This window comes from Channa argus, chromosome 3 (genome assembly GCF_033026475.1).
Source record: "Channa argus isolate prfri chromosome 3, Channa argus male v1.0, whole genome shotgun sequence".
Taxonomy (NCBI): Eukaryota; Metazoa; Chordata; class Actinopteri; order Anabantiformes; family Channidae; genus Channa; species Channa argus.
This window is the reverse complement of record NC_090199.1, coordinates 22,416,843-22,435,387: the sequence shown is the minus strand read 5'-3', so window position 1 is coordinate 22,435,387 and position 18,545 is coordinate 22,416,843. Positions and strand designations below refer to the sequence as shown.

General features: G+C 40.0%; 1 protein-coding gene across 3 annotated transcripts; it reads right to left on the bottom strand.

The window, feature by feature from the left end:
• Window positions 1-3,959: 3,959 nt before the first annotated feature.
• ldb1b (LIM-domain binding 1b) lies at window positions 3,960-17,476 on the bottom strand. 3 transcript variants are annotated; one of them, XM_067498008.1, is made up of 12 exons: window positions 17,346-17,456; window positions 17,156-17,206; window positions 11,708-11,810; window positions 10,477-10,521; window positions 9,630-9,705; window positions 9,437-9,539; window positions 8,612-8,784; window positions 7,100-7,222; window positions 6,938-7,021; window positions 6,596-6,719; window positions 6,362-6,510; window positions 3,960-6,082 (listed from the first exon to the last, which is right to left on the bottom strand). In XM_067498008.1, exons 1-12 carry the CDS (start codon window positions 17,377-17,379, stop codon window positions 5,852-5,854), a joined length of 1,296 nt encoding a protein of 431 aa, XP_067354109.1. In that variant the 5' UTR covers window positions 17,380-17,456; the 3' UTR covers window positions 3,960-5,851. The 3 variants fall into 3 exon arrangements, with proteins under 3 accessions (XP_067354109.1, XP_067354111.1, XP_067354108.1); XM_067498010.1 differs by lacking the exon at window positions 17,156-17,206 and having other exon boundaries at window positions 17,346-17,476; XM_067498007.1 differs by having other exon boundaries at window positions 6,938-7,222; window positions 17,346-17,461.
• Window positions 17,477-18,545: the final 1,069 nt, after the last annotated feature.

The following is an 18,545-nucleotide window of genomic DNA, read 5'->3' as shown; positions in this document are numbered from 1 at the left end:
AAGCCTGGTAGAAATTGGGGAGGGTTGTGTCAGGAAGGGCGTCCGGCGTAAAAACTGTGCCAAAACAACATGCGGACAATGATCCGCTGTGGCGACCCTGAACTCACATGATAAGCCGAAAGGAAAAAAAAAACTTTGTCACAAGGTTTGTGGGAAACTCTGAAGCCAGGTAGACCGATCTTCTGCGGTCTTTCTGAATTTAATGGCAGCAACATATTTAAAAGAAACGAATAGGTGTAGTGTTGTGTAGCATCCCCTCTTCTTTCAACAACTGTCTGTAGATGTCTGGGAAGTGAGGTGACCAGTTGCTGGAGTTTAGGAGATGAATGTTGTCTCATTATTGTCTGACGCAGGATTGTAGCTGCTCTACAGTCCTGGGCCTTTGTTGCTGGATGTTTTGTTTTATGATGCACGAAATGTTTTCTAATGATGACAGGTCTGGACTGCAGGAAGGCCAGTTCAGCACCCAGACTCTTCTCCTATGAGGCCATGCTGTTGTAATGGATGCAGTATGGGGTTTAGCATTGTCTTGCTGGAATATGCAAGTCCTTCCCTGAAAGAGACATTGTCATTTGTTGCTCTGAAACTTCTATGTACTTTTCAGCATCGATGGTGCCTTTGCAGATGTGTAAGCTGCCCAAACCATAGGCACTAATGCATCCCAATATCATCAGAGATGCATGCTTTTAAACTGTCCACTGATAACAAGCTGGATGGTCCTTCTCTTCTTTAGTCCACAGGACACGGTGTCCATGGTTTCAACAAACAACTTCAAATTTTGATTCCTGTGACCACAGAACAGTTTTCCATTTTGCCTCAGATCATTTAAAATGAGCTTCAGCCGAGAGAACAAGGCTGCATTTCTGGATCGTGTTCACATATGGCTTCTTCTTTGCATGATACTGCTTTAACTTACATTTGTGGATTGCACAGTGACCTGTGTTCACAGACAGTGGTTTCTGGAAGTGTTCCTGACCCCATGCAGTGATGTCCACTAGATGTCCACTGAGGGATCAAAGATCACACATCCAGTTTTGACCTTTGGCCTTGTCCCTTGCACACAGCAATTTCTCCTGATTCCCTGAAACATTTGATGATATTATATACTATAGATGGTGGGATTTTCAAAGTCTTCACAATTTTACCACTGCCTGTCTTTACATTCGAGAGACTCTGCCTCTGAAATGCTCCTTTTATACCCAGTCATGTTACTGACCTGTTGCCGATTAACATAATTAGTTGTCAAATGCTCCTCCATTTGTTTTGTTTTTTATTAGCGGCCATTACCTTGTCAGCCTTTTGTTTTTGAAATGTGTTGCTGCCATTAAATTAAAAATTTGCTAATATTATCCATGAAATGGTAAAATCTGATATGTTGTTTATGTTCTATTGTGGATAAAATATGGGTTGGTGAGATTTGTAAATCATTGCATTCTGTTTTTATTTACGTTTTACACATTGTCCAAACTTTTTTTGAATTGGGGTTGTATTTGTGTGACATCTAAAACCAATGCGTTTTAGATGTTATGTTCAAAGGGGCGAATACTTAAGAAAGTGAGAGGATAGAACAGTCGTGCTTGCTAAATGTACACTGGTACTGTAGTTATAAAGAGGTGCCTATGTGGTTGCGTTTTCAGACCTAAGACCTAAGTACTAAGGATTTCTAAGTCCAGAAAAGCTGAAGATGGGAATTTACGTTTGATTATAAAGCAGAGAGACATAATACACACCAGTATATAAAACATGTTTGCATGCCTTCCCTCTAGTAGGCCGTGTATCAGCTTCTTTTCAAACGTCTTTTCCTGATTAAATATGTCAACATGTTCTACTTTTTAAAATGAAGGTTAAAAGAAATGTCTATACTGGGACGATAGTTGTTTTGACTTTGATGAAACCTAAGATATAAGCCTCTGCCTCACTCTGTCTCATCACTGGCAAGTGCAATCTGCATTTCATCGATACGGAATCTGTTTCAGTGGAGATAAAAGCCTCAAGTGATTAGACTTTCAGAGAAAAATCTTGGCTTGTAAAGGAAATTGTTTGGGTGCTTTCTAAAATAGCCTAGGGGTGTCTGACAGCAGCGAGCCTTCGGAAACATGGTGCTTCTTGAATTCCCATTAACAGTGGTGATTGAAAACTGGTTCGTACCAACAGAGGACAATTTAGGCTCAAGGTAAATTACAGTAATAAACCATCTGTGTAATACCGAGTTAAGGGTGCATCTACTCCTTTAACTGGTGCAGTGTTTATCCCAGTCTGGGCAGAATAAGGTATACAAAATGTTGTCTGTACAATCTGTAACCCCTTAAAGCTGAAACACAGAAGACTACTAAGATTTCTGCTCACCTCCTCATCTCATCCATATGTTACCTAACTAAATGAAAGGTCCTTAATTAATTTTTGTTCTGAAAGCAGTTTTCAGATTCCAGATTAACTGCACAAAGGAAATTATTCAGCCAGAGGCAAAATTTATTACTGGCTTGCAATTTGTCCACATTCACGTTTACATTTGAATAAGAAAACAGTCTAATCTGCTCTGGTAGGCCTGTTTCACTGCACTTAGATAATACTTTTCCTGATGCCTTTAACTGCAATTTAAAGCAACAGTTGCAACAAATGCTTTCACATTTTGACCTCATAACTTCCTGGGTAAATTAACTTTACCATCAAGGGTACAATATTTCTGGTAAAGACCACTTTATTTCCAAAATAAATTAAACGAGCTCTGCTTTCACTGTGTCATTAGACGAAGAGGGAGATTAGCCAGGAAAGACAAAGAAGACTAGAATACAGTAAAATGAGAAAAAAGAAGGAGAGCAGCTTTGCAGTTGAGGAGTGTGTAAGAACATTAACTTACACACATACACACACACAAGGTAGAACATTTTTAATTTACAATTGTGTTGCAGTTACTCAAGGTGGAGCTGTGGCAAGATGTTTAATAACATACAAAAACATTCATATTTCTAGTGATTTTTTGCATTTCATTGTGTATTATTTATATCAAGGTTCCTGATCCTGATAAATGAGATCTTGTTGTCTGTGTTGATACATTAATGAATTTGTGTAAGGGGCACAAAGTCCATTATAAAGCTGATGTCAAATCCAATTATTATATGTATTATATGTGTCAAAGTTTGTGACAATTAAATAAGACCTTTGAACTTTACTAATTTTTGACTTGCTTCCCATGCCTTTAGTTTAGGGTGTAAATGCTTTGACTAAACAATTTCAACTCTCTTTTTTTTTTTTTTTTTGTCCTTTCGGCTTATCCCATGACTTCAGGGTCACCACAGCGGATCGTTGTCCACGTTGATTTGGTACAGTTTATATGCAACCCTGACACAACCCTCCCCAATTTCAACCGAGCTTGGACTGGCAATGCATGAACCATTGACCCTGTGGTCCATGGATGACTGCCTTTACCAACTGAGCTACAGCCGCCTCTCTCTTCTAATGGAGAAAACTCCCTCCAGATGACTCACCCAGAGGAGTTTTAGATCATCTACATTATTGTGTATTTACACCCTAAAGCCAAGGAGAGCAATTGGAATTTAGTGAAGGTGTCAGAGGGACATTTAATGGAATTAATTTACATGTCCTACCCAAACAATGCAAAAGAAGCAAGTTCAGCATCATTGAAGGCGTCCTTTAGTCCTTGATCTACCCTCCATCACACCTACCCAGGCTTAGAGGGAACTCTGGTAACTCTTACTATAACGAAAGGTAGGTTTGTGTTTTTTTTCCACACATTTCTTGAAAAAGTAGCAAGACACGCTTACTCCTATTGAAATGGGCTCTGCATGATGTAAAAACTAAAGAGATCCCTTATTAATCTCAATGCCAAATAATGCTAAACATTGGAAAATATTTTTGAGCGAAGGGTGTAGACCAAAGTTCAGTCAAAGCTACACTTTAGTTTGAGGAAGCGGGTTTTAAATTAATACCAGTTACACAGGTTTTAAAGTGAAAATGTATCTTTTTATTGGTACCATACATTAATTATTAAGGGCAAAAACTAACCAAATCAAAAAAATATATATCAAACAATGATTTTTCTCTACAGGGTTGGGAAAAGGTACAAGTCACCATTCAATCTCAATCATAACTGAAGCTGGAATCATCTGTAACAAAATGATAATGTAAAAAACAATAACAGAGTTTATGCTGTTTTAACTCCGAGTTGCCATCAAACCTGTAGACTGAAGTCAACATTATTCTGGTCTTAAAAGATGCATTTATGACTGATGGTATCACTGTTGGTTATGAAAAAGGCGACAAGTGAAGAACAATTTAGACAAAAACTAATAAAAATCTCGGCCAGTGATTAAACATTAAATTCACTAAAATTAATTAAAATTCAGTGACCAAGTTAACTTAACATGAAATTGAAAGTTGCAGTACACAAAATCGTTATGAACGTTAAGAGGAAGTTACTTCTCATATAGATGAAACACAAGAGTGAACCTCTGCCAAAATAAATTAGGTAAAAAAAAAAAAGTGAACAGAAAAGTAAAATCATCTCTTCATGGTGCCATTGTACCCCAGGGTTTTGTAATTTCATTTACACAAGTTTTAAAAAAGAAGGAGGAAACAGCAGGTAGGAAGATAGAGGGGTCGGGTGCATGAGTGTTTTTTTCTCCTTTTTCCTATTTTTGTTTCTTTACATTAGATTGGGATGGCTTTAGGTAAATCTAAGTAAGAATACATTTTATTACAGTCAGACAGAACTTTGCTACTACCTTAAATATACAAGCACAAATACACAAAAATTCAAATCTCCAAAAAAGGAACAAAAATGACAAAAAAAACCCCAAAACATCCACACTAAATTATTTCTCTTTTATAAACATAAAAGATAAAAACAATATATTTTAGGGGGGATAAAAGTCCTGTGTTGCTCCTTGGTCTGTAGCTTTTCAGTATTGGTAGAAAATAAAAAAGTAACAATTGAAATGAAGGCGTTTAATACAAATTAAACATTCTAGGGAAATATATACTGTATAAAAACTCTTAAAATGTGTAACTGTATGTGCATGTGTGTGTTGTAAATGCTCTCCGTATGAAAGACTGCATTCACTGTAGTCTAATCAGAGGTGGCTCGGGCACTAGACAAAATCCTTCAATCAATATGGTCATGTTCGTGTTTGTGTGTGTGAGAGATGTTTCCCTAGTGCCACATTTCAGCTCTCCTATTAGTGTGTGAATTTCAATGGTTTCACAGACTGATTCTGAATTCTGGTCTGTGTGTTTCAGCAAAGCCACAGATATGCCCAGGCGGCCTTTTTTTCCTTCTTACACACATGCATGCACGCACGCAAGCACACGTACTTTATTAACAAACATCTCAAATGACTTTTGCATCAATCAAAGCAGGCCAGAATTAAGAGCCATTGTTAAAGGACTGGTGGACAAGTCGTCCCTAAGCAACTCACCACCATCTTGAAGCCCCACTGGCACCATCCCCTCCACCCCACCCCTTCGTGCATGTGACAGTATGGATAGGTTAGTGTGCACAGGTCTCCCCAGGATTGAATCCCTGCTCATGCTACCTGGTTACTGTCCAAACTGAAAATTAGCAAGAGCAGATGGGACATTCTGTGTATGAGGAGAAGGGAGACAGAGGTGGGACACACCAACTGAAACATTAAAAACTTCCTCTGGCTCAGTGATACTCTCCGAGAAGGACACACTGAGCTCCCTCAGGCTACCTGTGTGTGAATCTGAGCTCTACAGCAATGTCTGGGTCGATGATGCAATGTTGCTTTTGCACTCATGGCTGTTGGGATGGTATGGGGTGGCTGAGGAGTGACAGAGAGGGGGTTGTGTTGAGGTTGCGGGGCTCTAGGTTCTACTGCGATGCCTGTGAGGTGGGGTTGTCATTCTTGCTCTCCTGGCTGGAGGGGGCCTTGTTGTTCCAGGGCGAGTTGGAACCCAGCGCTGGAGAATTATTGAAGCTGTCCTCATCGTCAATGCCGTTGGCTGCGTCGAACTGCGTGTTCTCAAGCCGCGTGATCAAACGCTCGTCCTCATCTCCAAACTCCCCTCCCATCAGTGTGGGCTCACCAACTACCATCACATCCTGCAGAGACACAAAATAGGAAAGGGACACGATTTACTTTTACAAATATTATTATTATTATTATCATCATTATTATTATCATCATCATCATCTTCTCACTTTAAATAAATACTTCTTGCTAACAATCACAATTCCATCTCAGCATCAGATGTCAGCTTGTGTTTTCTTGTGACATTTTGTCTGGCTTTGGTTCCCATTGTAAACAGCACAGCAGTTTCTTTGGAATAGTGGAAGGTGCGATAACAGAGTATTAACACTAGATGGTGGTGATGTACTCACTGGGACTTGGCTGGACAGAGGGAAGCCACTGCCAGGGCTCTTCTTTTTGTTGTTGTTGTTGTTATTAGTTCCTCCACCTCCACTGATGGTGCTGCCACCTGACATTTTACGCTTCCGCCGTTTGTTAGGGGCCTGTCTTGATGGCTCAGCTGCAGAGAATTGATAAAGGAAGATAAATTATCTGTGTGTTTAAGTTGTTGTGTCCATCTACAGCTGTGCATGTTGTTTACTGACCTGGTGGTGCAACCATCCTCTGCCATTTCTGGAAGAGGCATGTCTTGAGGCAGTCTCTGGGGCTGAGACTGTATGTCTTGTGTCTGGACATCAGCTCCTGCATGGGCTCCAGAATCACACACAGCTGGAGGTGAAAATGTAGAGGGGCAACAAGTTAGATTTTACACATTGTTTAGGATTATTTATGATGCTCTCTCAAGCATCTTTATCAGCTGGTGTTCATAAATGATCAATTGTTAGATAAAATTCTCTAATAAGTAAAACAATCATAGATAGTGAAGAAAAAAGAAAATCATTTAATACCAGTGTACTCGAAGAAAAAGGTCTGTGTGATTCACTTACTCGGAGGTAGTTAAGGGTGGAGTTCGACAGGCCACATCTTGTAATGTTTTTTGACAGCTGGTCCAGCATCTGTGGGTCCTGGGCCTGGAACATGAATGGAAAACAGAATAAAAAACTAAACACACATACAACATACATGTATGCCTTAATGGATTTACTCACATGCATGGCCAGTATACTGCGAGGGATGAGTTCACGGTGTTGCCTAATGCTAAAGTGCCACGTCTTTATCCTCATCATGTCGTCAAACATGAACTCCAGGTACAAGCGCCCTTCTACACACACCTGCACAAGTTCAGAGGATTGAAGTCACTATACAGCATGCAAACAAGGAAAGCATACAGATAGATTCTGGGCAAAAGTTACACATACAGGTGTGTTACATATATCAAGGTTTCACGTGAACTTAAATCTATATAAAAAAAAAAAAAAGAATCATTTATATCGAGCCTCTAACCTGAAAACAAATTCTGTTTCAAATAAAAGCTTTAGGTTGTTTTGTTTCCCAGGGGCTCCGTTTAAAATTAAATCTGCTGCTGAACTGCAAAACACTGCACCCTATGAGGGTTTGTCCATCTGCACTTTATTCCACTGAAAGACCAACATACATTTCTCAGACTATGTGAATCCAGCCTGAAATAGCAGTTATCTTTCCCGAAACCAGAGCTCTTCCAATATAAGCTCTAGTAAAAACACTTCTATTGTTACCCAAGCAGGTAGTGGCAGCAGTGCAACTTTCACCTCCTATAAACAGTGACATTTGTTTTCAGAGGCTGGACTGTGTTATCAGTCACCCATGCACACTCAGTAGCAGGATAACGGTTTTTCTATTCATTTGTGTTTCATTGTGGATGAATGTAAATACAAGCAAACAAAAAGACTAGAAGAACATTTTTATAGTTGCTAGAACTACAACCAGTTGCCTCCCCCTTTTTGGTGTATCTATAATGCAGCAATGCTGATAGCACTTAGAACACTCTTTAAGAGAAACTTTTAAGCTAACCCTTATTTCTCTTCTGTGAAAGTTGAAATATGACACATTACTGATAGTTACAATTAGTCATTTAGCAAACGCTTTTATCCAAAGCCACTTACTGTACAACTAAGCAACTCTTGCCTAGGGACACTTCGACTTGTAGCTAGGAGGAACGGGAGTTGAACCACTGACCCTGTGGCTCATGGACAACTGCTCTACCAAATAAACTACAGTCACCCCACTGATAGTTTGACTGAGGGGATAATTTAAAAAATACTTATTACAAGAGTCAGCGGACTCAGCACCAATCAATACATAAATGCATACACATTTTCAGAACTCAGTTACGCAACTTTAGCATTTCTACTGGTGATGCCAATGCAAACACTAAGAAGCACTTGACGGTGTATAGTTTTTTCCTTTTTAGGGTGGGGGGGGGGCATCTCAGTGGGTAGTTCCTAGAACAGTTTGGTCAGAAAGAGCCTAAACTTAACTACCCTTTGTCAAAATTATAAAAATCATCTTACAATTTACTGCTTTAAATTTCTTTGCAGTTTGCAATGATTTAATGCTATTTGTGCCTCAGACTCCAATATAAAGCAATAGAAAACCATGCAGGAATTTAAAATTGGTTATGGTGTTTTACTTTGGCTTTGTAAAGTTTCTATTACACGTTCACTTCCGAGACAAAAACGTACCTGCGTGAACATGGGCTTTCCATTCTGAGTGACCATGGTGCACTGATCACAGTCAAGGGAGACAAAGTTATTGTGGAAGGACTCCTTGGGATGTTTCAGCACATAGTACAGTTCAGTAGCGCCACCCTCAAATATACTCCGGAAGTAACGTGGGATCAACGTCCGCCCAATCGCTGGTGAGAAGTAAGGACAAAAACAAAGGATGTGAAAGATCTAAGCATAAACTCTAGGACAATGTATCCCTGAAATATAGGGCTGGGTATTAACCGTTGATATTTCTATGGCACCAACTGTATTGAAAAATGCCTTGATATTAAAGTTCGATATCTAAGATCAGCAGATCTGAAATTATTGTTATGGTGCTGCAGTGTCTGTGTGGCCAAGGGTGAACTTGAGCTGCACACAGACCGGAGAGCTGCATGACAAAAGAGAGTTCACATGCAGAGAGCTGAGGTGAAACACACTTTCCATCCTCACAAAATATAAACTCTGAGTAACAAGCCAATTATTATTTTATTAAAGTGTTAACATAGAAAACATTCCTAATCATGTGTCACTGGGAACATACTAAACTGAGAGCTACATGTGATAACATTCAACCTATCATAGTATATTAAAACTGAGTATATTCTCACTGGAAAAATGTCAGCATGCAGGAATATAATAGATTTGTAGCATTAGCAATTTTTTTTTTTTTAAATATGGACTTTATAAAAACTTCATTTAGAAAGCAGTATAGAAGTCAAGATATTGTATGGATTTTTTAAACTATACCCCTCCCAACTGAAAGATTTTTTTACGTTTTATTGTGACTTTGTTTCTTACTGTAACGTTTGGGTCCATCCTCCAAACAGAAAGTAATTGTCAACATGGCATCATCTTCAAAAAACTCTGTAGTAAATGCATCCCACCACAGGTTATCACACTCCTACAGGAGAAAGGAAAAAATAATCAGTTATTTATACTACTTACGGATTGGTTTTGTATGTGTGTACAGTTTGTGATGGTGTGTACAAACCTCTGTCCAATTCTGTAGTCGTTTGTTGAGTTCAAATATTCTGTAGTCTGTCTGGTTACCATATGGTGTGTGCCTCCTGGACGACCACAAAATGACAGAAAACATAAGCAAAACAAGGGGCTGATAACAGTTAGCTAATGCTAATATTAGCACTGGACAATATAGACCAAAAAGTATTTTTTCCCCCATAATTATGTATGTTGAGATAGATAAATAGATAGAAAGAAAGGAAACACATTCAACATATATTACTCTATATAAACCTTTTAACTTATATTTTAAGAGGACCGCTAAGTTTAGGACTGAATGCTACATTCGATAACATGGTTTGTAATGGTTCTGTACCATTTATTCGCTTCAGAATCTCAGCTACTGACGTGGTAATAAGGGTTTGCTTTTTAGGGTCATGTACAGCTCAGCTGTACAACTACATGCCATTAGTGGTGAAAAGTGTGTAAATCTGCATTTACAATTCTCCCTTGTGTTATGCATAAAGCTGAAGTGTCTAACTGACATCATGGTCTTTGAAATACAATTTGAACCCGCATCATTGCAAATGCAGAACAGAAACACAAAAAATAATTTGGTAATGATAATAAATATTTTTCTGCCCTGCCCAAGTAGGAAAAAAAAAATTCTACTTCACAGCTGTGTAAAAGCTGACATTAATAAAAATATATTGGTATCTGCAAGTGTTTTTAACCTCTGGGTTCAGCCATGTCATAGTCCAAATGCAAAAGCTCTATTAGAGTGAGATAAGAACTAATCATGAACTTATCTATCCTTGTGTTATTATTGATGTTTTCACATCAGCTGGAGATGAGGAGAAACAAAAATACAGTCTTACCCTATCCCTGGCTCCAGGTATGTGGGAGGATACATTGGGGTGGGACTGGAAAAACAAGAGAAAGACACATTATTACATACAGCTATAGAGCTAATACACGCTCCTCAAGCAGATAGTCTCCCTTTACTACCCTGGGACATGAGCCAAATGTGGCATAAATTGGATAATACAAGAAGACAGTAAATAACAAGAATTCCCAAATACAACTGTAGCTGGTTCACTTATTGCATAAAGACAAGCTGTGAAAAAAAAACAAAAATTCTGCATAGGTGCAATCCCTAACCTCAAAGCTGAAGTCAAGTAAAATGTTAGCATTATTAGCTTCACACTGCCATTCAATTTTCACTTTAGTCATTATAATTCAAAAGGCATTTGCCCGAATAATGAGCACTGTTAATAGTAGTAGAGCAAAATTACACTACGTTAAATTAACGCAGGCAATGTAATCAGCCTTGCAACAACTGAAGATTGACAGATTGTCTCTACTCAACATCTTCTGTGGCCCAGGATGTTTCCAGAATGATGGTGCTATCAGGGCTAAATATTTTATACATTTATATTTATTATAGTTGCTTTTTTCCAAAGAAAAAAAAATAATAATAATTTCACATAGACTATCCTGGGCAACCAAGTTTCTTAAAAAATCTAACAAGAGAAACACACTGTGCATCTTTTGAAAGGTTATGCACATTTAAAATTTTTGAGTATTTGTTTAGGAAATTTGTGAACTTTCCAAACAAACACAAGTCACTCTGTGCAATTCAAATCCATGATACTGAGCGGCTCATCGACTCTGTACTCTACACTTCTTCCTTGAGTTTGTTGATTGGTCGGTTTCCCAGCTACCAAGCTGAATCGATTATCAGTGGACATTTACAAGATTAACATCTTACAGTAACTTAGTTCATGATATTTGACTTTACAGAGCTATATGGTAAACCAATGTATGAACTAATTAAGTAACACATTGACGGCATTTGGAGGCTATTCTTCCTATACAGAGTAGACTTCCAAGCACACACACACGAATATACACATTCACGGGCCATTTCATTAGATACATTGCTACAATCTATTGAAATGTTTTAATTATTGACGTCATAGCGGGTGGTGAAGTCATGCTGGAGTGCATTTTATTAAGAGGTAGTTGTAATGTTTTGGCCACCCACAAAAAAAAAAAAAAAAAAAAAATTATATATATATATATATATATACTGTCCCTTAAACTTACCCCACATCTCTGTCCAGCATGGTGCCGGGGTGAAAAGGGGGAAAAGTGCTACCGTTGGGGGGCTCCTTCGGGGAGTACAGCTTGAATGACTTGGAGGAACAGCCTGGAAAAGATATGAGGGAACCATTAGAGCATTTACATTTAGCCATTTGGCAGGCACCTTTATCCAAATTGATTTACAGCCTAAAGGACTGATGGACACACACTTGTTCTCTCTCTCTCAAGCCACAACCTCTGTGTTTAATCTTTATAAGTTTATTAACACACACACACACACACACACACACAAAAACACACATCTCTTGTCCATGAATACAAACAAAACAAGGCTGTGGTGGTACATGTAGCAATCCCAAGCGATAGCAACATCAGGAGAAGGAACACGAGAAGCTTGAGAAATACCAAGGGCTGAAAGAAGAGCTAGAAAGCATGTGGAAGGTGAAGGCACAAGTGGTACCTGTGGTTAACAGGAACACTGGGGGCTGTGACCCCAAACTGGGAGAGTAGCTGCAGCATTTTCCAGCAAAAACATCTGAGATCTCTGTCCAGAAGTGTGCAGTCCTAGGAACAGCTAAGATAATGCACAGGACCCTCAAGCTCCCAGGCCTCTGGTAGAGGATATTCCCAAAACTTCCACTCTGATTTAAACTTGCAAGGTTACTTTGCTGTCAGGGTGAAGGCAAATGAAGCCAGATCAGGCCAGTATGGCCCAGTTTCACTTGGCTGCCCTCATTCAGAGCTCATCCACAATACACTAGTCTTGTTGCATGAAGATGCAAAACAACAACATGACAAAGGGGTAGTCTCCTGTAAACTATGCAGTCCTGTTTCAGTCCCGGAAAAACTGCTGCCCTCCATCTAGTCTCCACAAATAACAACCAAATGTCAAACACAAACATGCACGTGAGTACGTATAAACAGACACATTCAATGAGTTCTAACTTAATTGCCCAGCTTTCCTATACAGGCCATCCAGGCAGGGCCGTCTCTAGGTCACGACCCCTGCCATCACCATGGTGAAGCCCCGCCTCAGTAATGTCCCTTTCTTATCTCTACATACTAAAAATATTTCTGACTTTTGCATGTTTGTAGTAAAGACAGATATACATCAAGAGGGGGAAATGACGATGAAGTATACTGATTGGGTGGTTGTGGGAAAACAGAGGTGATTTGAGGTATACATTCAATTAACCTAATTAAAAGGTTAGTAATGAGGTAAAAAGTATATTTTCCCCCAAACATTATGTTCGCCAACAAGGAAGACACTATAAAATCATACATCATATACAGTAATAGGAGACACACTGTTGTGAGTGTGACAGACAGCCCAGCCCAATACTGGCCACTGATAAGGCAGCCATACATAAAAGTATTGCTGCTAAAGCACACACTTCTGTCCATCTAAAGTTCATTCTCCCTCTAAAACCAGCTGTCACACTTACTTTTGAAGCTGCATTGGTTTCAACAGCACGTATAACACTAGACAGTCTTATCATTGCTCTAATAGTGCTAGAGATAAATAAGTAATTACATTTTCCACAGACGATCTTCAAAACAAGAGAATGACTTATACATGGAAAAAGTCATAAAATCTCACTCCATCAATTTGAAACCCTGTGTTTGCTTTGTGTGAAGACTAACTGTTTACTGTGTAAGCCAACAGCAGCACTACGCTATGGGCTGGATGCACCACCACAAGAAAACAAATGGTTCTGATAAATAAATAAATAATCGATGGTTATGTGTCCATTAGTTGTTGAGAGCTCCATTAGCTCCGCTCCTCTCCTGTTAGCGGTTAATGACAGGGAGTCACAATCACATCAGCTGGACTCCACTTCCTCTACTGGGAATCATGCCCCCCTCTCTCATAAGCAGACAGAGTACACAATATACATATTGTACAACATAGATGCACATATTCTCCTAGACCTAGTGAGAGCAAACACTCAGAGGAGGTCCTATGCCAAATGCTGAGTGGCAAAGATGTAGAAAAGCACTTATGTAATTTCCCATGAATTCCAGACCTACGAATACATCCAGACTCAGGAAATCTTTTCTAAACAAGTATAACCTGTCGTGGTCTGGACTCCTGCCACTCCACGTTTCCACCATGATTGTTCGGTGGACAACTGGGCTACACATACGGAATATGAACTGCATTAGCAAACTTCAAACAAAACACGACATGAGCCTCACGCCCTTTTAAAGTGAGTCGCACTCAAAATGCTATTTCCACAACCGATGTGGCTTGCATTTTAAACGGAGGATCATTTGATATGAAGTTGTCTGATAACGTTACAACAGCAACTAGAAAGGCAGTAAGTCCATTATGCTAACACTTAGGCTGGCTGTTAGCTAGGCTAAGACGCTAAAACACAAATTGATTTCAGGACGCGAGTGAAATTATTTATACAATACCAAGCAGCACTCAGCGTAAAAAGTAAGAAAACCATTCAAAGACAGACCAACCACAACCGACAACCTCGACATCTCAAACCACGAAAGCGTTGAATGTACATAACACCGCCTAATAGGCCTGCGGGGCAAGCTAATGCTAGCAAGCCAGGAAACAGTTGGTGACCACTTAGCTGGAGTTAGCCGTCTCGCTAACGCTTTAGCGTTAAATCCCTTTTCAATGAGAAATCATCGAAATAAGAGGAGAGGTTACAACCGTAGCAGGTCGTAAAGCAGTTTACTCTCCATGGCATGTAGGCATTGCAGTCAAAGTGTGTATTTGGCTTAGAAAAACACCCTTTACCTGCAAAGAAGTCCAATCAGAAAATTGATGTTTACAGATCCGTGATGATAGACCGTGTGTACGCTCCGTGCGTAAAAACGGATAGGCCCGCCGGACGCAACGTACCAACACAATACGTCCGTCTGAACAGATCAATAAAAAAAACTCCTCAAATCGCGAGACTGAAACGGAATAAGGCCTGAATTGCGGGAGTAGATCGGTTATGTTTTGTCCCGCATGAGGCCTTGTCAGTGGGCTGAAACCTGCTGTGGGTTTACATACGGACCCCGATGAGCCCTTTGTTCACAGGAGGACATGAACAATAGCTGTAGGCCCTCCTCCTCTCCCTCTGCAATGCATTTGCTCTTCTCCTCTCCTCTCCTCTCCTCTCTTCTCTACCCTACACCGCCAGCCCCCCCCCCCATCTCCCCCCTATAATGCACAACGGCACATAAAGGTTGTCTGGTAAGCATTTTTTTCTTCCTTCCTCCCTGCATCCCATCCCTCCCTTGTAACTGACACAGATGATAATTGGCCTAATGCAAGCGCGTGGAAGTGTATGGAAATAAAGAACATGCTCACTGCAAAGTGATTTTTTTCCCCTAATTAGTGCAGAACGAATGGATTGAAAACAATTGACCTAAGACAGTCATCACCAGGATCCTTGGACCTGGCCTGCAATGTGTTGCACACATGGCTGATGTTGCAGTATGATCAGTCAAAGACAGATTTATACCCTATAACTTTCATTTAATACCAGACAAGGTATGTGCACAATTAATAGTTTTGCCTGAGTTGGAAAACTGTCTCCAATGTAGGCCCGTAAAATTAATTATCACTACCTCTTTCTGTCTTTACACAAAGACACACACACACACACACACACACACACACACACACTGGGTATATATGGGATGGGAGGATCCTATACGCCTTTAAATCTGCTTAAATTGCTTAAATTATAATCAGATATTCAGATAACAGCCAGCAAGGACTCAGCCATATGCCCAAAGTCGGGATATAAAATGATAAAGAAGTATTAGCTCAGGACGTTTTCATATATTTATGGAAGGGCAGGTTATCATATCTGGTGATGTGAAGGATACAGCTCTAAAGGAATACAATTTTTGTGGTTATTTTAGACAAGTGATCCCATATCAGTGTTGAAAAAACGTATTAATTATTTTGAAAATATCTTCCCCTACCACTGATAGTTTGAGGATGCTTCAGCCTCCAGCATGAAGATAGGTTGAATTAATAGTCTATATAGGCCCACTGTGTTTCCTTAATGGTTTATTCAGAAATTCAGCCACTTATGAACCATTCTGCAGAAACAGTTAACAAGCATTCACAGGGCCTGCTGTACAGCTTTATGCATTGTAACAGAATTTAACATAATTTTGACATAAGTAGAATTATTTTCAAGGATGATAGAAAACATACTAATGCAGTGTGACTTTTACAATGATTGAGGCAAATCATGATGACATTTTTATGTTGTGTGTGGTGTAAATTAATTCAAGGATCACTTCCACAAGGTGCAGCTTAGGAAGTTAGATGGTATTATAAGCAAGATATAAACACTTAGTGCAGATGTTTGGCAGGGTTTGTAGTTGCTTACACTAAATGATATATACATTATATAGATCATTCACTGTAAAGTTCTTTTTCCAGCTATGCCTGTTGTAATTTCCTGTTGCATTGCAACAGAGGGTGTCAGTTTGTTCAGCGTATTTGCAGATCTTCTCTGACTGCATATGGAACATAGTTCAATATTTCCTACACATGAGCAAAATAAAGATACAGCTCAGATGCAGACATGTTTGCAGACAGTGAAATACAAAATACAACAGTATGCTGAAGTGTAGCATCTCCCATAGCTAGAAATGTAGAGAGGATAAGCTGGTAAGGCCCGTCTCTCACCCAACTAGCAATGAAGTTGCTTCACTGCTACACTACTGGTTTGACCATGGTAAGCCTGTGACATGAGCACTTCAGACCTCACGAGGCTTGTGTCAGTCTTTTGGCAGCATCTTTGTGTGTCTAGTACCAGGCAGAGGTGTAGTCAGTAGTAGCTTAGAGTGTCCGTTGTGGGTGACTTATGTGGATTTGCCTATCTTACATTTGCTGGCCCCTGTAGCCATGGCAACACCAGCTGTCAAAGCTGTCAGAACCGGAGAAAAGCTAAGAATCATCCATGAAAATGGACACACAAGGGTTAAGCTTATACGTGTATGTGTGTGGGTGTGTGTGTGCCTGTGTGTGTGTCTCCAAAGCTCACCCATTGAAATGGTACATGGCGGGGTTAATCCCCAGTGCATGTGTGTGTGTGTTCTGTGAGAGAGATGGAGGGGACGTGGGGGTGGGAGGTGTATCAGGATAAGGCTTGAAGGGCTTACACACGCCGTCTCTTTCGCTCTCAGGCATAGGGCAGGCCTTATCTCCAACCAGCACCCCAACCAGTCACACACACACATACACAGAGGACACACTAATACTGTACATCCACTGCTACCTAACATACACTTCAACAGCTAGCCTCATTTCCCCACTTGCAGTGACACATTCACACCTAAAGCCATAAATCCATGTATAATAAGTGATTAAGACTGCAGTGTTTGGTGGCGGAATAAACTCCTTACAGTGCACAGTGTGAGGATTTCACTAAGCTTTCACTTATACATACAAATGCAACAACTCGTTTAATTTACCTTTGTTAAAGTCGGTTAAAGAGGGAAGGGCCAAACTTGTACAAGCTTTCTCTAAATCAACAAAGCGAGAGAAAAAGTCAGAAAAGTCAACATTTCATTTTCATTTTCAGCTGTTTTTGTTTGACCTCAGAGGTTTTGTTGCTGAATCAGCTATGACACAAAAAGGAAAAAGTCAGCAAGAGAGACTTACCTCCCTCAGTTTCTAGCTGTTCAGTCATCGCCATTTTGTCACTTACAAATGCACTTTCACAGCTACACACCGATCTAACTCACAGACTGGGTCTGTTTTCATGCCTCTCCCTCTTTCTGATATCTACCATGTCCAGACTGTCAGGCTCAGGGGCACGGGGAGGGGAGGGGAGGGGAATGGATGGATGCTTGTGCCACTTTGTGTTTGTGTGTGTGTGCATGCGTCTGTGCTAGTGTCAGTAAGTGTTTATGTGTGCTGTCACGCACATTTGCAAATGTGTTCAATGTGCCACTTCCACTCACTAATCAACAGGAAACTGAGCGGCACACACATCTGCCGGAGTTGTGATAACAACCGTCCCAGTCACCCTCCCTTCACCGAGGTCTTAAACACTGATCCGAGGACAGTGTCACTTTGCTGGGTGTAAAAAAAGCCCTGACTGAACTGATCCTAGCTCAAAAACGAGGCCTGCAGTAATGTCTGATGGGACATGTTGCTTTCTTCCGTTTTGTTCCCCAAACAGGAATAATAACAAAACCACTCCTGTGTTATAGAATGCATTTCAATACATTTCTTTCTTCAAGAGCAGAGCCAGAGCTACTGTTTCACAGCTTTTACAACTTGATAATATTAGAGTCAGGCATACTGTAAGCGCATCAGTAGTACCACTGGGCCCATTCCTTTATATGGAAGTTAGCTACATCTCTCTGTAGCTCTTTTTAGTGGTCACCGTCTGGCAGCTTTTATACATTTGGCAACTCAGGCTTCTTTACTCTGTCGCTTGATCAGATGCAGCGACAGAGATCCAGCTGTCTGAATCAGCTTTGATAAAAAGGTCCAAAAGACATGCTGCCACTTTCTGAGAAATAAGCTTTAGACCGACGAGCCTGTGAGTCAGACTCAGTGACGCAGTGATACTTGTACTTTACTTCAGTTTTATGATGATTTATACTACGCTCCATGCCAGATGCAGCTAGTATAGGGTAATATACACTGGCAACAAAACATTGGGAAACATCTACACACTTTTGTATTTCTATTATTGTTGCACAGTTTTATTCCATGAAATATATATTAACAGTTCCCAAAACACACACACAAATAATTTATGGATATTTGAGCACAGATTAATTAATTAACTGCCCGATAAATGTACTGATCATTTTTTCCAGAAATTTAACTGTGGATTCTCCTAAAATG

Excerpts from the sequence above, each read along its gene's own strand:
- ldb1b (XM_067498007.1), bottom strand. The coding sequence starts at position 17,379 with ATGGCGATGACTGAACAGCTAGAAACTGAGGGAG. Across the intron at positions 11,811-17,155 it reads TTTAACCGACTTTAACAAAG|GCTGTTCCTCCAAGTCATTC; the intron begins GTAAATTAAACG and ends TATCTTTTCCAG. Across the intron at positions 9,540-9,629 it reads GACTACAGAATTGGACAGAG|GAGTGTGATAACCTGTGGTG; the intron begins GTTTGTACACAC and ends TTTCTCCTGTAG.